We start from the raw sequence: 18,207 nt of genomic DNA on the forward strand, positions 1-18,207 counted from the left end.
CTCCCACACCGGAAAGGGTGGTGGTAACGGGGTCTCTCCAGACATACACAGTGGTAGCTTGGCTCGAGTGGTCAGGAATCAGGCACCGTGCTAAGCATACGTCATACCCATACAATAACCATGCGTGCATCCGTTCCAAGAACGACTCTACACCGTAAAAATTATGAAAATATCTGTTTATCTTCTTTTTCTCTTAGTTGCTGATTAAATAATAACACAATCACCATATACAAGGCTTTTTCTGTGGAAGGGTACGTCAAATAAATACTGTCTTAATGATCCAATAAATAGGGGAGATCATAAATAATTAAGGCATAAATATAAGTGCATTACATACAGGCAATTAAATATTATGAGGCAATAAATACTGCAAGCCAATAAATATTGTGCGACAATAAATCCTGTGGAATAATAAATACAGTGAAGCAATAAATAGGTTAAATACAATAAATACAGTGCTCTCAATAAATAATTAAAAGCTGACAGTGACACTCATAGAATCAGATCACATTTAGATTTCTATGGGCTGATTTGGCCCAGTCACAGCTTGTGGTTAGATGGATGGCTTGAGGGTGTCTACTCCCTGGCTTGAACAAGGCTGAGGCCTAAACTGAGGTAGATCAAGGGGGGGGGGGGAATTCTAGAGACCTGGCTCCCTCACTCTACACAACCCCTCTGAATTAGTCTCAGCTCACCCCTGGCACAATCAAGCTGGTTCCAGCACCACTCTAGCCCCTAGGGTAGTTTCTCAGGATTCCACAGGGCCTTAAGCGCCCTCTATTCCACTTACTGCCCTTTTTCTGAAGCTCCGACGCCGCTGGAGTCGTGTCGATGCCGTGAGGCGGTTCCGGTTCGATGTCGGCGGCCTCGGCGCAATGTCAGTTCTCGACGACGCCGGTAGGCGGTTCCGGTTCGATTTCGGCGGCCTCGGCTCGATCTCGTCCTCCGGTTCGATGACGTCGGGCAGTCTTGGCTCGATGTCGATTTCAGGCGGCTCCGTTCCGATGGCGACCTCAGGTTCGATGACGTCGGCCGGCCTTGGCTCGATGTCGACTTCCGGCGGCTCCGGAGTGCGATCCCCACTCCCGACCTCCGGTGCTCCTCTCCTCAGGTTCCGGCGACTCCGGAGTGCGACCTCCACTCCCGACCTCCGGTGCTCCTCTCCTCAGGTTCCGGCGACTCCGGAGTGCGATCTCCACTCCCGACCTCCGGCACGCTTCACCTCGGTCTCCGGCGACTCCGGAGGGCGGACTTCACTCCCCAGTCGACGCCGCTCACTCGACCTCGGGTGACTTCCTCCTCGACCTCTGGTACTCTCTACGACCTCCGTCGGCACCCTCTCTCGACCTCTGGTGGCTCCGGGTACGACGTCTGCTTTTCCAGTCAGCGCCGCTTCTCCACCTCGGGCTCCGGGTCTCTAGGCTTCTCAACGTCGGACTCCAGGAAAACCAATAATCAGGTCAGGACTTTGCTGTTCTTTGCTTCTAAGGCCTGTTCCTGCTGTCCAGGTCCTTAAGATGGTTTTTCTTGCTTCTTCCCACACAGGGCTCCAGGCTGGGCTCAGTCAGTAGGGACTAGTATCAAGGGTGGGTTTATGGACCCCACTCCAGGCACAAGTTTCCACCCCTGCTGCCTCACTCCTTCCTCCTTCAGGTTTCTGCTGCTCTCTCTTCACCAGTCAGGTGCCAACTGCCAGCTCCAACTGCCAACTCTCTGTCTTAGCTTCCCAACATTCTAAACCGCCTCCAACTGTCACAGGGCTCCAGAATGTTGCAGAAGGTTCTAGTAGGTTCCAGTGGGTTCTGATGATGTCACAGGTGGCCACCATTTTGTGCTCCAGGCCCTCAGACAGAAGTTCCAGGGGTAGATAAAATGGCTCCCTGAATCTGCATCAATACTAAAAAGTCTGGTGGTTCCCAAAAAGGAAAAAATTACTAACAGGGTTTGAGGCAAAAGTGGGACAAAATAAATAATGATGAGGAGGGACCACCCAAAGGGCTGACAGGTGTAACACCACCCATTTCCTTTTAATTGTTGGAAAGAAATACAATGCGCTGATTCACAAAACGTCTGAATACCATAACAATGAAAAATGAAACTGAAAGCTTGCATGGCGCACTAAAAATAAAAACAATGGCAAGGTCCCATGAGTGAGGTCTGCGGTCACCACTGCTGAAAAGTGGGGTGCCAGGCTGCGCTTCACGAACTATGAAGCGCGGCCGATGGGGGGTGCGGGATTGGGGGGTGGGGGGTTGTGGGAAGGAACGGAGCCTATTAAAACGTTATATCGCGACATCCACAAAGCAGGCTTCACTTGAGGGAGCGGCAAAGTTTGGCAAACTGCGCAGCCGCCATTGTTGCTGCTGAAAGTAAAGACACACGAAAAAATAAATGCGTGTGGCCAATTTCGGCGAGCCACAAATAAAAACAAGCATTGGCCGATAAGGTAGAGAAAGTAAGGATGGGACTTGATGGAATGATCCAAAAGAAAGAAAAAAAAAAAAAAGGTGACAGCACAAGACCTGGGAGAAGGAGGAAAATGAAGGTTGACATATGGGCATGTAACGAGAAACCGAGAGTGAAAGAACGGGTGATGTGGAGGACACAGAGGTAATCGGAACAGAGCCAAACACAGAGGAGATGGTCTGGAGCTCCAGTATAGGCAGAGAGGAATGACGAGGACACTAGGTCAGCTTGGGAAGGACTTCTGCTGATTAATTTCAAGTAACGTCTTCCACTGCCAAGTAGACTGCCCTCAGGAAAGAGAGTGCCTAGGGGGAGCATGAAACAGAAGACCGGTATAGTGACTAAGCAAAGGGCAGGGCGACAAAGGGAGCCAGAGGGAAGGAGCAACAAGACCCGCGGCCGCGAAACGCGCTCTGTGGTGGGGGAGGGGCGTTGAAGCGTGAGCAAGACCAAGGAAAGCCAGATGGCGCCTCTGCTCTTAACTGTGCGCGTAACCGCACGCTCTATGCCACACAAAAAGCTGCGGTCAGCTTTTTAAAGCCCACTTACTAAAGGTCTCGCCAGAGCAGCGCATGCGCTAGGTCAGGCGAGACCTATAAACAGCAGTGGGGGGGCAGGTTGAAGGCAGATCCAGAAAAAAAGCACAAAGGGTAGCACTGTAGAGAAGACGTGAGTTCTTCAGAACAGGTCCTGAGGACAAGCAGTACAGCACGGGAAAGGTGCATAGTGACAGAACATAGTAGTCGAGACTGGTTGTGAGGAAAAAATGAGCATAAAAACAGAGAATGAATCTAGAGCAGTGCACGATCTAGGACCTATCCTTGGTGAATGGCGACACTCTAGAGGAGAATGTTATAGGGACAAGAAGCATCATAAAATTAGCACAGGAGGAGTAGGGAAAATTGAGCCAAAGCAATTCCAGCTCCTCCAGCCATGTGTTATCCTCACTTGATCGACCCACAAAATTGTGTCTCGTGTAGGATACACATTCTCTTGTCCTTCACTGAATACTTATAGCCCAGCCCCCTCCTTGGGGACTGTCCCTGTGTGTTCTTTAAGGCTACCCAGGAGATGTCCTTCACCAGCTGCTGGAATAATGCTCTTAAGCTGAAGCAGGGGTATATGGATGAGAGGTGGGGCTGTGGAAGTGAGGCCTGTATTCAGCTATGCTGCTATGAAAGCGAAGATGGGGACGGACCATTTGTATCAGACAGCAAGGGGAGACAGTGGACAGACAGAACAGAGGTTAGCAGCTCCCTACAAAACGTACTGAGCAACAGTGATTTGGAGAAGTTGCATATTGATTTGTGCTAAATTTTTACAAGACACTATATTGTGTTTGTCATGATGCATGCAGTTTGCCAACTAAAAACGCATGTTCGGATGGCTAGGATAGACGCAACCGGATTACAGAGACCTTAAGGACTGTTTGTTCATGATAGACAACATCTTGCTAATGATAGACATCTTGTCTGAGCTTACAATATGCACTGAAGTAGTATCACGTGATAATTATAGACTTACACCTTTTAAAAGAACTAGGAAGGCTTTAAAACACGAGTATAGTATGTGCTAGCTAATAATCTACTAAGAGGGGTAGGTCGCTAGTAGTTCTCAATTTTACTAATCCATGAGAAGAGAGATCGCCCCTACATGAGAACATAGCACCAGTTATACTCACCAAGCCCCAGTGCACAGGTACCTGCTGAGTCAGTTGTCTTAAGGTCTCACCTAACCAACTTAATCTTTTTAGGTGACTAGGCACTGCTGCCATCAGTACCCCGGTAACTTCACTCTAAACCTGTATATAAAATCTCTATTTAAAACTGCAATAATATGAATGAATTTGATGTTTTTAAAAACGTTGCTCAACTGCTTTCCATTGTGCTTTTTAGGTTGCAGCATTTGCTACAAAGGGCTTAGCTACAGGCTGATTGGTCAAAGGGGGGGGGACCAATCAGATCTTGTTGGGACGAAGGCAGTGGAAGGGGTTGAATCCACGCCTACTCAAGGAGAAGCATGGCACCTGCACGCAGCGGAGGCGCCTGGAGCGCACCTAAGGCACACCAAAGGCAAGCCCGTCTGCACCTGTCCGGTCAGGGCCGGGGGCCTGCCACTATGCCCAAACTCTCCCTCACAGGAAGAGCTACGAGACTAACCTAGTGAGGCAAAACATCTCTCCCTCACTTGCCATCTTATTTTGCAAACTAGGCTTACTTCCGCCCCCTTTGACTCTACCTACACTGCTGGCAGCCACCTTAACCTCTTCAATGCCCATGACGAGCTGGTCTCGTCATGGGCCGCGGTTGCGCTGTGCCCATGACAAGACCAGCTCATCATAAACCCCGCCCGCTAATACAACGGCCGGCACAGGGCGGGGAAAGGGGCGGGCACTGAAGGGGTTAAAGCTGCGTCACCCAGCAGTTTTACTAGCTCCACCACCACCATACACAAGCAAAATCATACCGTACTTCAGGTGATGTATCTGAAACACATGCCTCCTAGTTAAGCACCAGGATGACATTTTCTATCTCCTGGACTCAGACTCCTGACTGACTTCTACTAACGGAGACCTGGCTCACGGAGGAGTCCTCACCAGATACACAATCTGCTCTCCCAAAAGACTACTACATATTACAACCACATAGGGTAACTGGGAAGAAAGGAGGTGGGAGTCGCAGCAATGATTAAGAAAAGTCATCACTAAACCTCCCCTTAGTGGGGAATTTAGTAATCAATCTGGAGTCCTCTACCTCATGTCTCATGTGTCCTATTGAGCCCCCTCCAGCTACACGCATGCTTTTTGTCATACCGTAGCAGAATCAATAGCACCTTTAATCATTGATCATGCTAACGTATTACTTATAGGGGACCTCAATTTCTGGACAAATGTGGCAAAGGGTTGGCAGCAAGTTGCTGATCTTAAAGACACCCTTATTAACTTAAATCTGGAACAGTAGGTAAACCTTCCCACTCACATTAAAGGCCACCTTGTAGATCAGATATGGACCACCATATTCCATTTGATGAACCGGATCATTGTCCCTTGTGGATAGTCAGACCATTCTCTGATCTCCTTATGTATCCCTAATCCTCACAGACCCTCAACAGTCTCAGCCATTTTTTCCAGGAATGGAGCCATAGCAAACTGACATCCTTCTGTAAGGAACTGGGAAAGTCTCTACCTTCCCCAAAGGAAGACATAGTACTTTCGGAAAGCAATCACTAGCTGGCTCGCTGAGGCCAGCAATGTATATGCCCCCTTCCACAGAACCAGACCAACAAGAAGTCATGAGGCAAACAAGGGGTTCTCGGACTATCTAAAAATAGCTAAATTGAATCTGCGTCATTCAGAATGTAAATGGCCCACCAAGTACTCTCCTGACCTAAGAGCAATGTATTTACAACAACTTCAAGCATACAAAATCCTGATTAGGCAAGCAAAAGCCAGTTTTTTTTTTTACTGGTAACATTTTGAATGCACCCAATAAATCCAAAGAGATTTAAGATTGTTACAGAACTCTCCAACCCAGAGTCACACTACCTGCCATTTCTTCACAAAGCCTAAGTAAATCTCAACTCCTTTTTTGTAAATAAGATTGAGTCCATCATAAAGAGCATCCCCTCCTTGAACAGCTCACAGTAACTTCTCTCTCTGCGACACAAATACTTGCACACTCGCCTCCTTTCCTGAAAGAAGTCAGGGGACCTAGCTAAATTACGGACAAAAGTCAAGTCAGGGTCACCGAATGACAACTGCCCCCCTATCCTAAAAATTGTATTCACCCCTCGTCTCAGATCTGGAATTATCATCTCCTAATCATTCTATCAATACAGGTTCAGTCCCCTCATCTCTCAAAGAAAGTCATAGAACCACTACAATAGAAAGCAAGGATAGATTTCCTCAACATGAAAAGCTATCAACCAGTTACCATCATCCCCAATCTAACAAAATTACTTGAAGCACACGTAGCCCGTCATCTCTGTTCATTCAAGGCCTCAGACTTTCTTGACCCCTGCTAAGCACAATTCCGGCCTGCACACTCCACAGAAGCAGGGATCCCATCGGTAGTGGATGCCATGCGAAAGGAAGTGGATAGTGGCAATACTCAAGCCCTAGTACTCCTTGACCTGTCGGCAGCATTTGGAATGGTCAACCACACCCTCCTGGCTGTGTGTCAGGGCCGCAGGCCTACATGACAGCTTTCAACTGGATTGTCCCTTTCTTTAGAGACAGATCTCAATCAGTTAAACTTCCCTATTTAACTCTTTAGAGGTTTAATTAAGTGGCGGAGTACCGCAGAACTCCCCTCTCCACTCAACTTTTTAATCTCTATATCCACTCCCCGATTAATTCTCTCGAAAACAGGAAAGTAAACATTTTTAATTATGCAGACGATATGCAACTGCTGTTTAGAATCAATGATAGCCCTACATCCAGAATGCAGTTTCAAGAAACTATGCTGTCCATCCGGGACTGGATGAACAATCATCTGAAGCTAAACTCTGATAAAACAAAGATCGTATTCACCTAAAAAAAAAAATTGATCTCAGGAACCCTTCCTTCTGGCCCACTGAGATGGGGTTCTCCCCCTCTAAAAAGTTGGTAAAAAAATTTGACTACCATGGATGAGGAGCTATCACTTAAGCAGCAGGTTGGCGCAGTGACGTCTTCCATCTTTTGGCAAGTTAGCCGCATTAAGATGAAGAAATTTCTCATCAAAGACGCCTTGGTTCAAGCCATAATGGCTATAATCATGTCAAGAACAGACTATGCCAACTCCCTTTATCTGTGCCTCCCTAAATTTCTCACATACAGGCTCCAGCTGATTGAAAACAGGCCACCCGTCTTATATAGCACCTGTCCAAATACTGCTATATCGCTCAGCTGACCCAAGATCTTCACTGGCTCACAGTCATACATAGATTCATGCTTAAAGTTACACTGTCTTCAAGGCCTTGCATGTGGACAGTCCAGCCTTCAAATATCGTATCAACTATTCCCCACCAGAGAATGAAAATCCAGTCTTTTACACTATCTAGCTATCCCTCAATTTAAGGGGAAGAGAGCAGATGGCACTAAGTTCACGGTCACTGCCCCCGACCTTGGAACTTGCTGCCTTTGGAACTCAGGACTGCCACAAACTATGCTAAATTCAGACCACTGCTGAAGACCAGGCTCTTCAAGCAAGCTACCAATAAGTATCTTGAGCTGTGCTGATTCAGTTAATAAGTGCCAAAAGACCATTTGGTCAAATTGCGCTCTAGAAATTGCAGTAACATCACAGAACTTCCCTTTCGATGTCAGCATATATAAAATTGTGCACCGGCTCTCAAGCCCTGCAATCACATTAAAAAACGAATTCTATTTTGTATCTTTTGTATTTTTTTAAATTCAATAAAAATGATTTGAAATAAAAAAAAAAATACGAATTCTAGCAAATCATTAACACCTTCATGTAAAATCAGTGACGCAATGAAGACTTTTGAGAAATGCTTGACTGACCAGCCATATAAATAATACCTTACCTAACGGGGAAAAAGCAGGACACAGAACTTCCTTTCTCTTTGTACTTTTTATAGTTTCTTTCACCTAAGAAATTAGGACACAAGCTCATTGCAGACCACTAAATGTGCTTGTAGTCTGTCAAACAAATGCTTGTCTCAAGTAGGGAGCAATACTGCTCTATAAAAAAATCCTTTGAGATATTCATTATAAAGAAATGTTTGCATTAACATCTTAATATACCTAAATAGTTCCTCCAATGATTGAGACAGGCAACACTGGAGGATGAGGGCTGCAATTAAAATTAGAACTTGGTGTTTAGGTGCAGTCTGAGGATTATAGTTCTGACTAGAAGTAGTGCTAGACATTTGCAGAAGTTATGTAATAATAAATGGCCAAATAGCCAGTTTATGAATGATCGCAAAATAGGACATCTTAAGGCAGGCCTATTTGGCATTAAATGTGCAGAGGACTGAACCTTTGAAGGCATTTGAAAAAATGGCGCACGAACTAGGTCACAGGAGGTCCATTTCATTAGTACAGATGTGATGGCCTAAGAGCACAAACTGCTCTATTTGAGGACCTGAGACTTCAGTATCAGTTGCACAGGTTATGGCAGTTGTTGTGTTGCAGACCGCAATAGTATTTTCCAACACTGGCTCCAGCTGAATGACAGTCAATGAGAGGGACTGTGTGGCCTCTGGATATGCTGGAGTGGGAGCTGCAAGTCATATGACTTCATGTACACAAGCCTCACAATTTCTCACTATGGCCTGATATAAAGTTAACTCAAACTGGCACTTGCTGTACATCACAAAGTGTCACTTACCTTTTTTTGTAATCTTATCACAGAAGTCCATTTTTTTTCCAAAAGTCCAGCATACTTTTTATCTAACTCTTCATTCTGAAAGGTGAAAACATAGACCATAACTCAAATATCTAATAATGCAAATTACATACAGTGCCCATAAGACTGGAGGAGGAATCAGTGGCAATGATTACCCTCTTAATAAGTTTGCATAGCAGGTTTATCAAAGTAAAATAAATAACACCATTGCTTGAGAATGTGTGAAACATACAATTTAAACAATAGATATTGAAAATAAGAGCAAAGGTTTGTCCTTTATGTTGGCCTTCCAAGATTTCACTTGAGAATACATCCACAGAACTTTCAAAATGCACCGGTGTTAATAAGGAAATCTGGTCAATGTAAAAATTAGACATGCAAAGGTAATATTCGGACACACTGAGAAGGAACCAGTGGCTCGCTGTTGGGTCAACTATCAACCGACTCACCTTAAACTTTAGCAATACTTATGCTTCTAAAATGCGGAAAACAAAGTAGTAGCTGGTAAAACGAAAATTCGCTTAAACTTGAAATTGTAGTTCTTGGACGTGTATCTTCATGTTACTGAATATCAGAGAAAACCTCTGCATATGAGCAGGCTCTGCAACCAATTTCAACACAGCAATGTGTACAATAGGCTTTATATATTTTTTCACAACACATTTTATTACGTTTCCATGGTACGGTGTGGGCAGTGCCCAAAGCATACAGTTCGATTTAGAAAAGTTACTTGCCTTCGGCAACGATGTATCTGGTAGAAACACAGTCTAGCCATAGATTCCTTAACTTAGAATATCCCCAGGCGCCAGTTGGATTCGGAGATTCTTCAGCAATACCTCTGCGTGCCGGGGGACGGCATCACACGGCTCCGCCCTGATGTCCTCCATGGATATGACTTCAGGGGAGCCATAAAAGTCCCTCCCGGAGCGCTAACGTCAGTTTTCTACTGTGAAATATTTCCATGCCAGAACGCGGAGCCACAACTAAAACTGTAAGAGTGCCAAAACAGTGCGCCAAAAAAGATTCAAAATCGTTGCAGCAACCTTGACAATCAGAACAAAGTGATGAGAAAACATGAGGCATGTCAAAGAAAAACAGCTCATACTGAAAGGGGGAGAGCAGAGTACTTGCTCCTAGACACAGACTTCACGCAGCATAAAACTATACCATCCCAAAAGGCAAAACAAAGGGAATGGATGAAATGATAAACGACAAGAAGTCTGCCATCACAAATGTCATTGTAATGGACAAAAAGACTAACATGAGTGGTATGGCAATTGACAACATTTTCTGGGACAACAGAGAATGGGCAACCATACATACAAAGAGACATGATCAATTGACTCGTAGCATAGGCAAATAGATCAGCCCAACAGAGAAAAACATCCGGAGGAGGGACGGAACAAAGGGCATGACCAATCTCCATAACGGAAGAACCAGGTGGTAAGAGCGTGGACGCATAAAAGGGAGCCCACCTCCCAATGTGAGAATTGGTGGGAGAGCAGAGAGGAAAACAGAACAGGACCTCTTGATCTGAGAAGGATGTTAAGTAGAGGAACACCCATGAAGAAAGAAACCACTGGTACAAAGACCAATGAGTAATACCCCATCCTGAAAAGGACCTCGCAGAGTGGGGAGGATGGGCGGGCGTTAAGGAATCTGCAGTTAGACTGTCTCTACCAGATACATCGTTACCAAAGATGAGTAACTCGTTTATCTGATATAGACATCTAGCCGCAGACTCCTTAACTTAGAATAGATACCAAAGCTATACCCCATCGGAGGAGGGTCTGCGACTAAACCCCCAAAAGTTCCCAAGGGAACTAAACCGTCAAAGATTGACCAAACAGGTGGAGACAGTAAGTGCCAGCATGGCTGACTCTAGACCCCTAGGCTCTGAAAGGGAGCATGAACAAGGAAAGGCAATGGCACCAGAGTCCATCAGAGGACAGCACAAAACTTTCACTGTCTAGCAAGGGACGAAGGAAAATCACAGAAACCAGAACGATCAGTGCACAATGGAAGAAAACCACAGCTGTTGAAGTATTAGAACCAGAGGTGTGCGCAGAATCCCATGGACCTGCACAGCGTTAAAGTCCCAGGGGAGGGACAAATGTGTCTGACAGAGCACACCAAATGAGCATGCACAACAGTGCATCCCAAAAGTGACAAGTGTAGAGAGAGTACACTCAGAGGAAAAACACCCCAACAACCAGGAGATACACAAATGTGGACAAGAGAAATACAAATATGCAGAAAGTGTGGAACGTGGAGCCACACCACACCCTCCAAAAGTCCATGAAATGGATTATCTACAAAACATGTGCGGCAGCAGGAAGACACCGAACGTATTACCAGGTAGTCATACATCAGGATACACTGGTCAAAGGATACTGGCAGAAGCCGGACAAAGAGTGCTCGCTCTCAAGAAATGGAGTGAAAGGGTGAAGAGGTGAGAGGGAAGGGAGAAGGGAAGAGGGTAGGGGGAGAGAGGGTAGGGAGAGACCAGGGCAAGGAACCCAAGAGACTTCAACTGGTAAAAACCCGGTACATGTACTCTCGCGTAGGAAGGAAACATATGATATTTATACCTACACATACCTACCTACAAGCATAGATATGCACGTATACAATCGAAAACGATAGAGCTAGATATATATGCTCTGCCTATGATTAAGGACGATTGATGTCTGAAACGTGTAAGGCAATTTATTTATCCAGGGAGCTGCAGATGGTGTTGTTGCCTTATTTTGACGATGGAAAGTGCGTCCTAAAAGCTTTGGCAAATGTGAAACTTTATGTAATGCACGGCAGCCTTGCCGTGGGGACTGCACGAAAAGCGGGCCGATGGCTCTGGATGCATGGAGCCGATCCCGGTCCATCGTGTCGGCATATCATTGTTTGCAACACTGTCTGCTTTCTTTTGGATAGCCCACTAATGGCTGAATTTATGAGAAATATTTTTGAGTGACTTTGTTGTTTATCATGAACTACGAGGCTAATCACAGAACTGCTGTTCCCAGAATGCTATTCTACTTTGATTGCAAGGCTCCACCTGGGGTAGAGGGTGGAGGGTAGAGGGTGGAGGGTGAGAGGTGGAGGGTGAGAGGTGGAGGGTGAGAGGTGGAGGGTGAGAGGTGGAGGGTGAGAGGTGGAGGGTGAGAGGTGGAGGGTGAGAGGTGGAGGGTGAGAGGTGGAGGGTGAGAGGTGGAGGGTGAGAGGTGGAGGGTGAGAGGTGGAGGGTGAGAGGTGGGGGTGAGAGGTGGGGGGTGGGAGATGGAGGGTTGGAGAGAGAGAGATATAGAGAGATATAGAGAGATATAGAGAGATATAGAGAGATATAGAGAGATATAGAGAGAGATAGAGAGAGATAGAGAGAGATAGAGAGAGATAGAGAGAGATAGAGAGAGATAGAGAGAGATAGAGAGAGATAGAGAGAGATAGAGAGAGATAGAGAGAGAGAGAGAGAGAGAGAGATATAGAGAGATATAGAGAGATATAGAGAGATATAGAGAGATATAGAGAGATATAGAGAGATATAGAGAGATATAGAGAGATATAGAGAGATATAGAGAGATATAGAGAGATATAGAGAGATATAGAGAGATATAGAGAGATATAGAGAGATATAGAGAGATATAGAGAGATATAGAGAGATATAGAGAGATATAGAGAGATATAGAGAGATATAGAGAGATATAGAGAGATATAGAGAGATAGAGAGAGATAGAGAGAGATAGAGAGAGATAGAGAGAGATAGAGAGAGATAGAGAGAGATAGAGAGAGATAGAGAGATATAGAGAGATAGAGAGATAGAGAGAGATAGAGAGATAGAGATAGAGAGAGATAGAGAGATATAGAGAGATAGAGAGATAGAGAGAGATAGAGAGATAGAGAGAGATAGAGATAGAGAGATATAGAGAGATATATAGAGAGATATATATAGAGATATAGAGAGAGATAGAGAGAGATAGAGAGAGATAGAGAGAGATAGAGAGAGATAGAGAGAGATAGAGAGAGATAGAGAGAGATAGAGAGAGATAGAGAGAGATAGAGAGAGATAGAGAGATATAGAGAGATATAGAGAGATATAGAGAGATATAGAGAGATAGAGAGAGATAGAGAGAGATAGAGAGAGATAGAGAGAGATAGAGAGAGATATAGAGAGATATAGAGAGATATAGAGAGATATAGAGAGATATAGAGAGATATAGAGAGATATAGAGAGATATAGAGAGATATAGAGAGAGATAGAGAGAGATAGAGAGAGATAGAGAGAGATAGAGAGAGATAGAGAGAGATAGAGAGAGATAGAGAGAGATAGAGAGATATAGAGAGATAGAGAGAGATAGAGATATAGAGATATAGAGATAGAGAGATATAGAGAGATATATAGAGAGATATATATAGAGATATAGAGAGATATATAGAGAGATATATATAGAGATATAGAGAGATAGAGAGAGATAGAGAGAGATAGAGAGAGATAGAGAGAGATAGAGAGAGATAGAGAGAGATAGAGAGAGATAGAGAGAGATAGAGAGAGATAGAGAGAGATATAGAGAGATATAGAGAGATATAGAGAGATATAGAGAGATATAGAGAGATATAGAGAGATAGAGAGAGATAGAGAGAGATAGAGAGATAGAGAGAGATAGAGAGATAGAGAGATAGAGAGATAGAGAGATAGAGAGATAGAGAGATAGAGAGATAGAGAGATAGAGAGAGATAGAGAGAGATAGAGAGAGATAGAGAGAGATAGAGAGATAGAGAGATAGAGAGATAGAGAGATAGAGAGATAGAGAGATAGAGAGATAGAGAGATAGAGAGATAGAGAGATAGAGAGATAGAGAGATAGAGAGATAGAGAGATAGAGAGATAGAGAGATAGAGAGATAGAGAGATAGAGAGATAGAGAGAGAGATAGAGATATAGATAGATATAGATAGATAGAGATAGAGAGAGATAGAGAGATAGAGAGATATAGAGAGATAGAGAGAGATAGAGAGAGATATATATATATATATAACGCTCCTGCTTGTATCGTTCCCTTGAAAGGCACTCTAACACCAGCATAGAGCTTCAAGCTTAAGCCCTTTATTTATCGGAAAGGATAACGTCAGCCTGCTCCTTTCGCAGCCATTACACCACTTCTACCGAAGCGTTACAAGGTAAATCCTCTTCTTCAAAGGCTTGTGGTTAAAGTAAACACAGTTCGGTCACAAGCACTCCTTAAATACACATCCTAGCGCGCCCTCTGATGGGCTCCTCTGTATGAGTTACGCACAGTGTTATGGGAGTTGTAGTGCCGGTTGAAATATCCTGCGCTAAGAAGAGGATTTACCTCGAAACGCGTCGGCAGAAGTGGTGTAATGGCTGCGAAAGGAGCAGGCTGACGTTATCCTTTCCGATAAAGGGCTTAAGCTTGAAGCTCTATGCTGGTGTTCGAGTGCTTTTCAAGGGAACGATACAAGCAGGAGCGATATATATATATAGATATATATATATATATATATAAATATATATATATATATATATAGCACAAGAAGCACCTACGGCACCGATATGAACTACAGCAGGACATAACATATGAAAAGCATAGTTAGGATATATATGTAGTCCAGTGGAAGGCTGGGAGCCAAAACGCGTAGACCGCCCATGACACCTTGTGTGGGATAAAGCACTTTTGATTCAATTGCCGGTTGTGGTGCTGTGATCCTTCACCGAAGCTTTCAGGAGACTGAGAAGGCGGTGGAAGGAAAATCTCTATATATATATTCTTGGATGAAGTGCTGACAGCCAATCGGATCTCACGATGAGATGTGTGGTTAGGCTCCGTCCAGATTAAGTGTTTAGATGTTAGGTGGCTCTAAAAAGAGCCGTTGTGTTAATTGAGGGACAGAGGAACAAAAAACACAGCAAAAATTATAGGGTGCCGCACGTGTGCTGCTGTATCTTGCTCTCTATTAGGGGAATGCTGGTGTCCCCATAAGAGAGAAGAGCATTGCACGTATTGCACCGTATATGCACCCTTTTAAACAGAGGGTGTATATCCAGAGGAACCGAAGCAGGTGAAGCTGCCGCCGCAGACGTAGTGCTCGGCTGAGCTGCTGGAGGGTTTTCTCTAGCAGCTCGAGCATAAGCCACAGGATGTACATCTCTAACGTGCCTGATCATAGTGAAGATACTCAGAGTATTTCGTTTTAGGATCTCCTCTTGATAAGACACGATCACAAAGAGTGCAGGTGACTTGGAGCATTCACCACCTTCTGCCCGTCTGGAAATGTAAAAAATTGCCATATAAAAGAATCTTTCTGTTTCCTCTGTCTCTGTCTCACAAGGGTCTCCTGCTCACTCCCAGAAGATGACTGCTGCTCTGCCATTCTCAAGTACTGGAGTACTGGAAAAGCTGCTCAGCTCCTTCTCCCAGGGAATCAGAAGTAATAATGAGGGGAGTGGGTGTGGTGTTGGAAGTTTCTGGAACTGAAACTACTATAAACCAATGAAAAGCGTTGTTTCTAAATCACATGACTTGCCGTGCGCAAAACCATAGGTTTCACACATGTTATAGTTAGCTGGACATTTCACTCGTAAAAAACCAATGAAATTCCCCCATTATAGTTAGTTCAGCTAACTATAACTCGCGCGCCCGCAATCCACTGCTGATGTCACATATAACATGGTCGATGACATGGTCGATGACATGGTCGATGATTCGATGACACCACCGATGACACCACCGATGACATCATCCATTGAGTATGTGTTTAACAATTTTAATATGGTTAATATATATATAGGGAAAGACCTGTTGAAGAATGAGTGGGTGTACAAGTCTGTAAATGGATGATTTTCTGTGGTGTGTAACTATAAGTGAGTCATTAAATGTATCTTTTTTTTTTATTTGAAGTTCCACATGTACGTACATATATACAGAAACAAAGAACACATACAATACATTTGACTTTTCCAACAGCGACTAAAGGAAAAAGAAAAAACTAATAAGAAAAATAATCAATTAATGGTTGCCAAATAGCCATAGCAAATTTCTTTTTACGCGGTTTTTTCAGCAAGTACATACTAATTTCTAGATTATAAAGATTAAATAATTTGGCGCGCCATAGATCGAAACTCGGGGCCTCAGGTTGTAACCAGGCAGTAGCAATAGAAAGTTGCGTTACAGCCGCAATAATGAACATAAAATATCGGAATTTACAGAAAGGTTGTACCACAAATGAAACCCCATCAATCCCTAATAAAATCATACTTGAGGAAACCGCTATTGGTTTGCCTAAAATGTGAAACAAAAAACATTCAATTTGATTAAAAAGAAGACGTAGAGAGGGGCAAGAAAAAAAAATGTGTACTATATCAGCATTGCCAGCTTGACAACGGAAACATTCCCCAGATTTTGAAGCATGTGAGCAATTGCCCCATTTCATAATGACCGCAGGAGTGTAGTATAAATTAAATACAGTTTTAAAGTGCTGGGCTTTTAACGAAGCAGAATAAAAAAATCTTAGGAGCAATGCTAATAGAATCTTCACTATGAATAGAAGAAAATGAAAGCCGAGTCCTCCACTTCACATTTGTTTTATCGAGATCATCTAATCTAGAATCCAATAATATATGGTAGATAGAGCCTATTCGTAATTGAGAGCTTACAGCTATAATACGGATAGAAACAAGGTGATAAGTGTGTTTCTACAGAAAATCCCGAATCTGAAGGAATTTAAAAAATTGAATGTTAACTAAATCAAATTTCTTTTTAAGCTCATCAAAAGAGAGAAAGACACCCTCTGTAGAAACGAAAGCCCCTAGCCGCATAATCCCTTTGATGTGCCATTGGCGTGCTATTGAATCAAAAAAAAATTGGAGGTAACAAATGAGGTGCAGCGAGAGGAGTATAGACTGTATATTTGGGAATATGAAACATCTTTTTAAGGCTTTTCCAAACAGAAAAAGCAGTGGCAATAATTTTGAAACTAGTACATTTGTAATAACTGCCATCTATTTCAGTTTGCAGACAATTCTTAGCTAAACAACCAAGAACCATCTGGTAGATAGAGGGGGCTTCTGCGGGATTACCAACTTCTTCCCCTGTAAGAAGGATACGCATCTTCAAAAGTAAACATGACATTTGATATAATGCAAAATCAGGGATAGCCCATCCACCACGAACAAATGGTAGCGTCATCAAACGAGAGGCTCTTCGAATCTTTCCAGGAACCCACAGATATTTTTCACATACTGTCCGCAGCTGCCGAATCTGAGGCTTTTTGACTAATAAGGGGACAGCACGAAAGAAATAAAGAACTCTTGGTAAAATAACCATTTTTAGCAGGTTAGATCTGCCCACAAGAGTAAGATGGAGACTCTGCCAAGAGTCCAAGGTGGACTTAGTTTTATCCAAAATATCATTCCAGTTAACTGAGATCATGTCGTTCAAATTAGATCTAATTTTGATGCCAAGGTACACCACTTCCTCCACTACCCTAGAATCAGATGCTGTAGCTGGATTTAAACAAAGGCATTGGGTCTTGGCAGAATTTAACTTATAGCCAGAATATCTACCAAAGGAGTCGGCAAGCTGTTCAATAACCGGCAAGGCAGTATCAAGGTTGGAGGTAACCACGGTAATATCATCCGCATAAGCAAAAATATAGGGCAAGTTCTGAACAACAAAAGGGGGGGGGGGATCTGGGTGTTTAATTCCAGCATTTTCACAAAGGGATTAATATAAAACGCAAAAACAAGAGGAGAGCAGGGACAACCCTGACGGGTCCCCCTGCAGATCTGAACCACCTCCGATTTGATTCCCATTGCACATATCTTCGCGATAGGAGCCTGATAGAAAACCTGAAGAGCACGGATAAAACCGCCCCCAAACCCCATACGCACCATTATCGCCCAGAGAAAACTCCATGCAACCCGGTCAGAAGCCTTCTCGGCGTCGAGCAGGACGAGAACCAGGGACCTGGACTCCACCTGCGCGACGTCAAGAAGAGCAACAACCCGGCCAACATGGTCAACTGTACCCCGGCCAGGAACAAACCCATGCTGCTGCAATGAAACCAATCCAGCAACAAGCGGGGCCATTCGATTAGCAAGAAGTTTGGCATACAATTTACCGTCGCAGTTAACCAGACAGATGGGACGATAAGATCCCGGCTAGTCAGGAGGCTTCCCCTTTTTAGGAAATATAACAATGTGCGCATCATCCCAAGATTGAGGAGGGGATCCCTGCCTAGCCGCCTCAAAAGTATTCAACATGTCCTCTCGCAGTTCATGAAAAAATACCTTATAAACCTCCATAGGGAGGGTATCTGACCCAGCAGCCTTACCCGAAGGCATTTTAAATAATGCCTGATCAATTTCCTCAGAAGTAA

General features: G+C 44.0%; 1 protein-coding gene across 8 annotated transcripts in view; it reads right to left on the bottom strand.

Moving 5' to 3' along the window:
• PAFAH1B1 (platelet activating factor acetylhydrolase 1b regulatory subunit 1) overlaps positions 1-18,207 on the bottom strand; it is a 480,612-nt gene that overhangs the window by 276,469 nt on the left and 185,936 nt on the right. For all 8 annotated transcript variants that reach the window (XM_085649933.1, XM_085649934.1, XM_085649932.1 and 5 more), the window contains one exon: positions 8,802-8,876. In XM_085649933.1, the coding sequence (XP_085506059.1) occupies positions 8,802-8,876 (75 nt within the window). The remainder of the gene's footprint in view (positions 1-8,801; positions 8,877-18,207) is intronic.

Source organism: Triturus cristatus, chromosome 3_2, assembly GCF_964204655.1.
Source record: "Triturus cristatus chromosome 3_2, aTriCri1.1, whole genome shotgun sequence".
Lineage (NCBI taxonomy): Eukaryota > Metazoa > Chordata > Amphibia > Caudata > Salamandridae > Triturus > Triturus cristatus.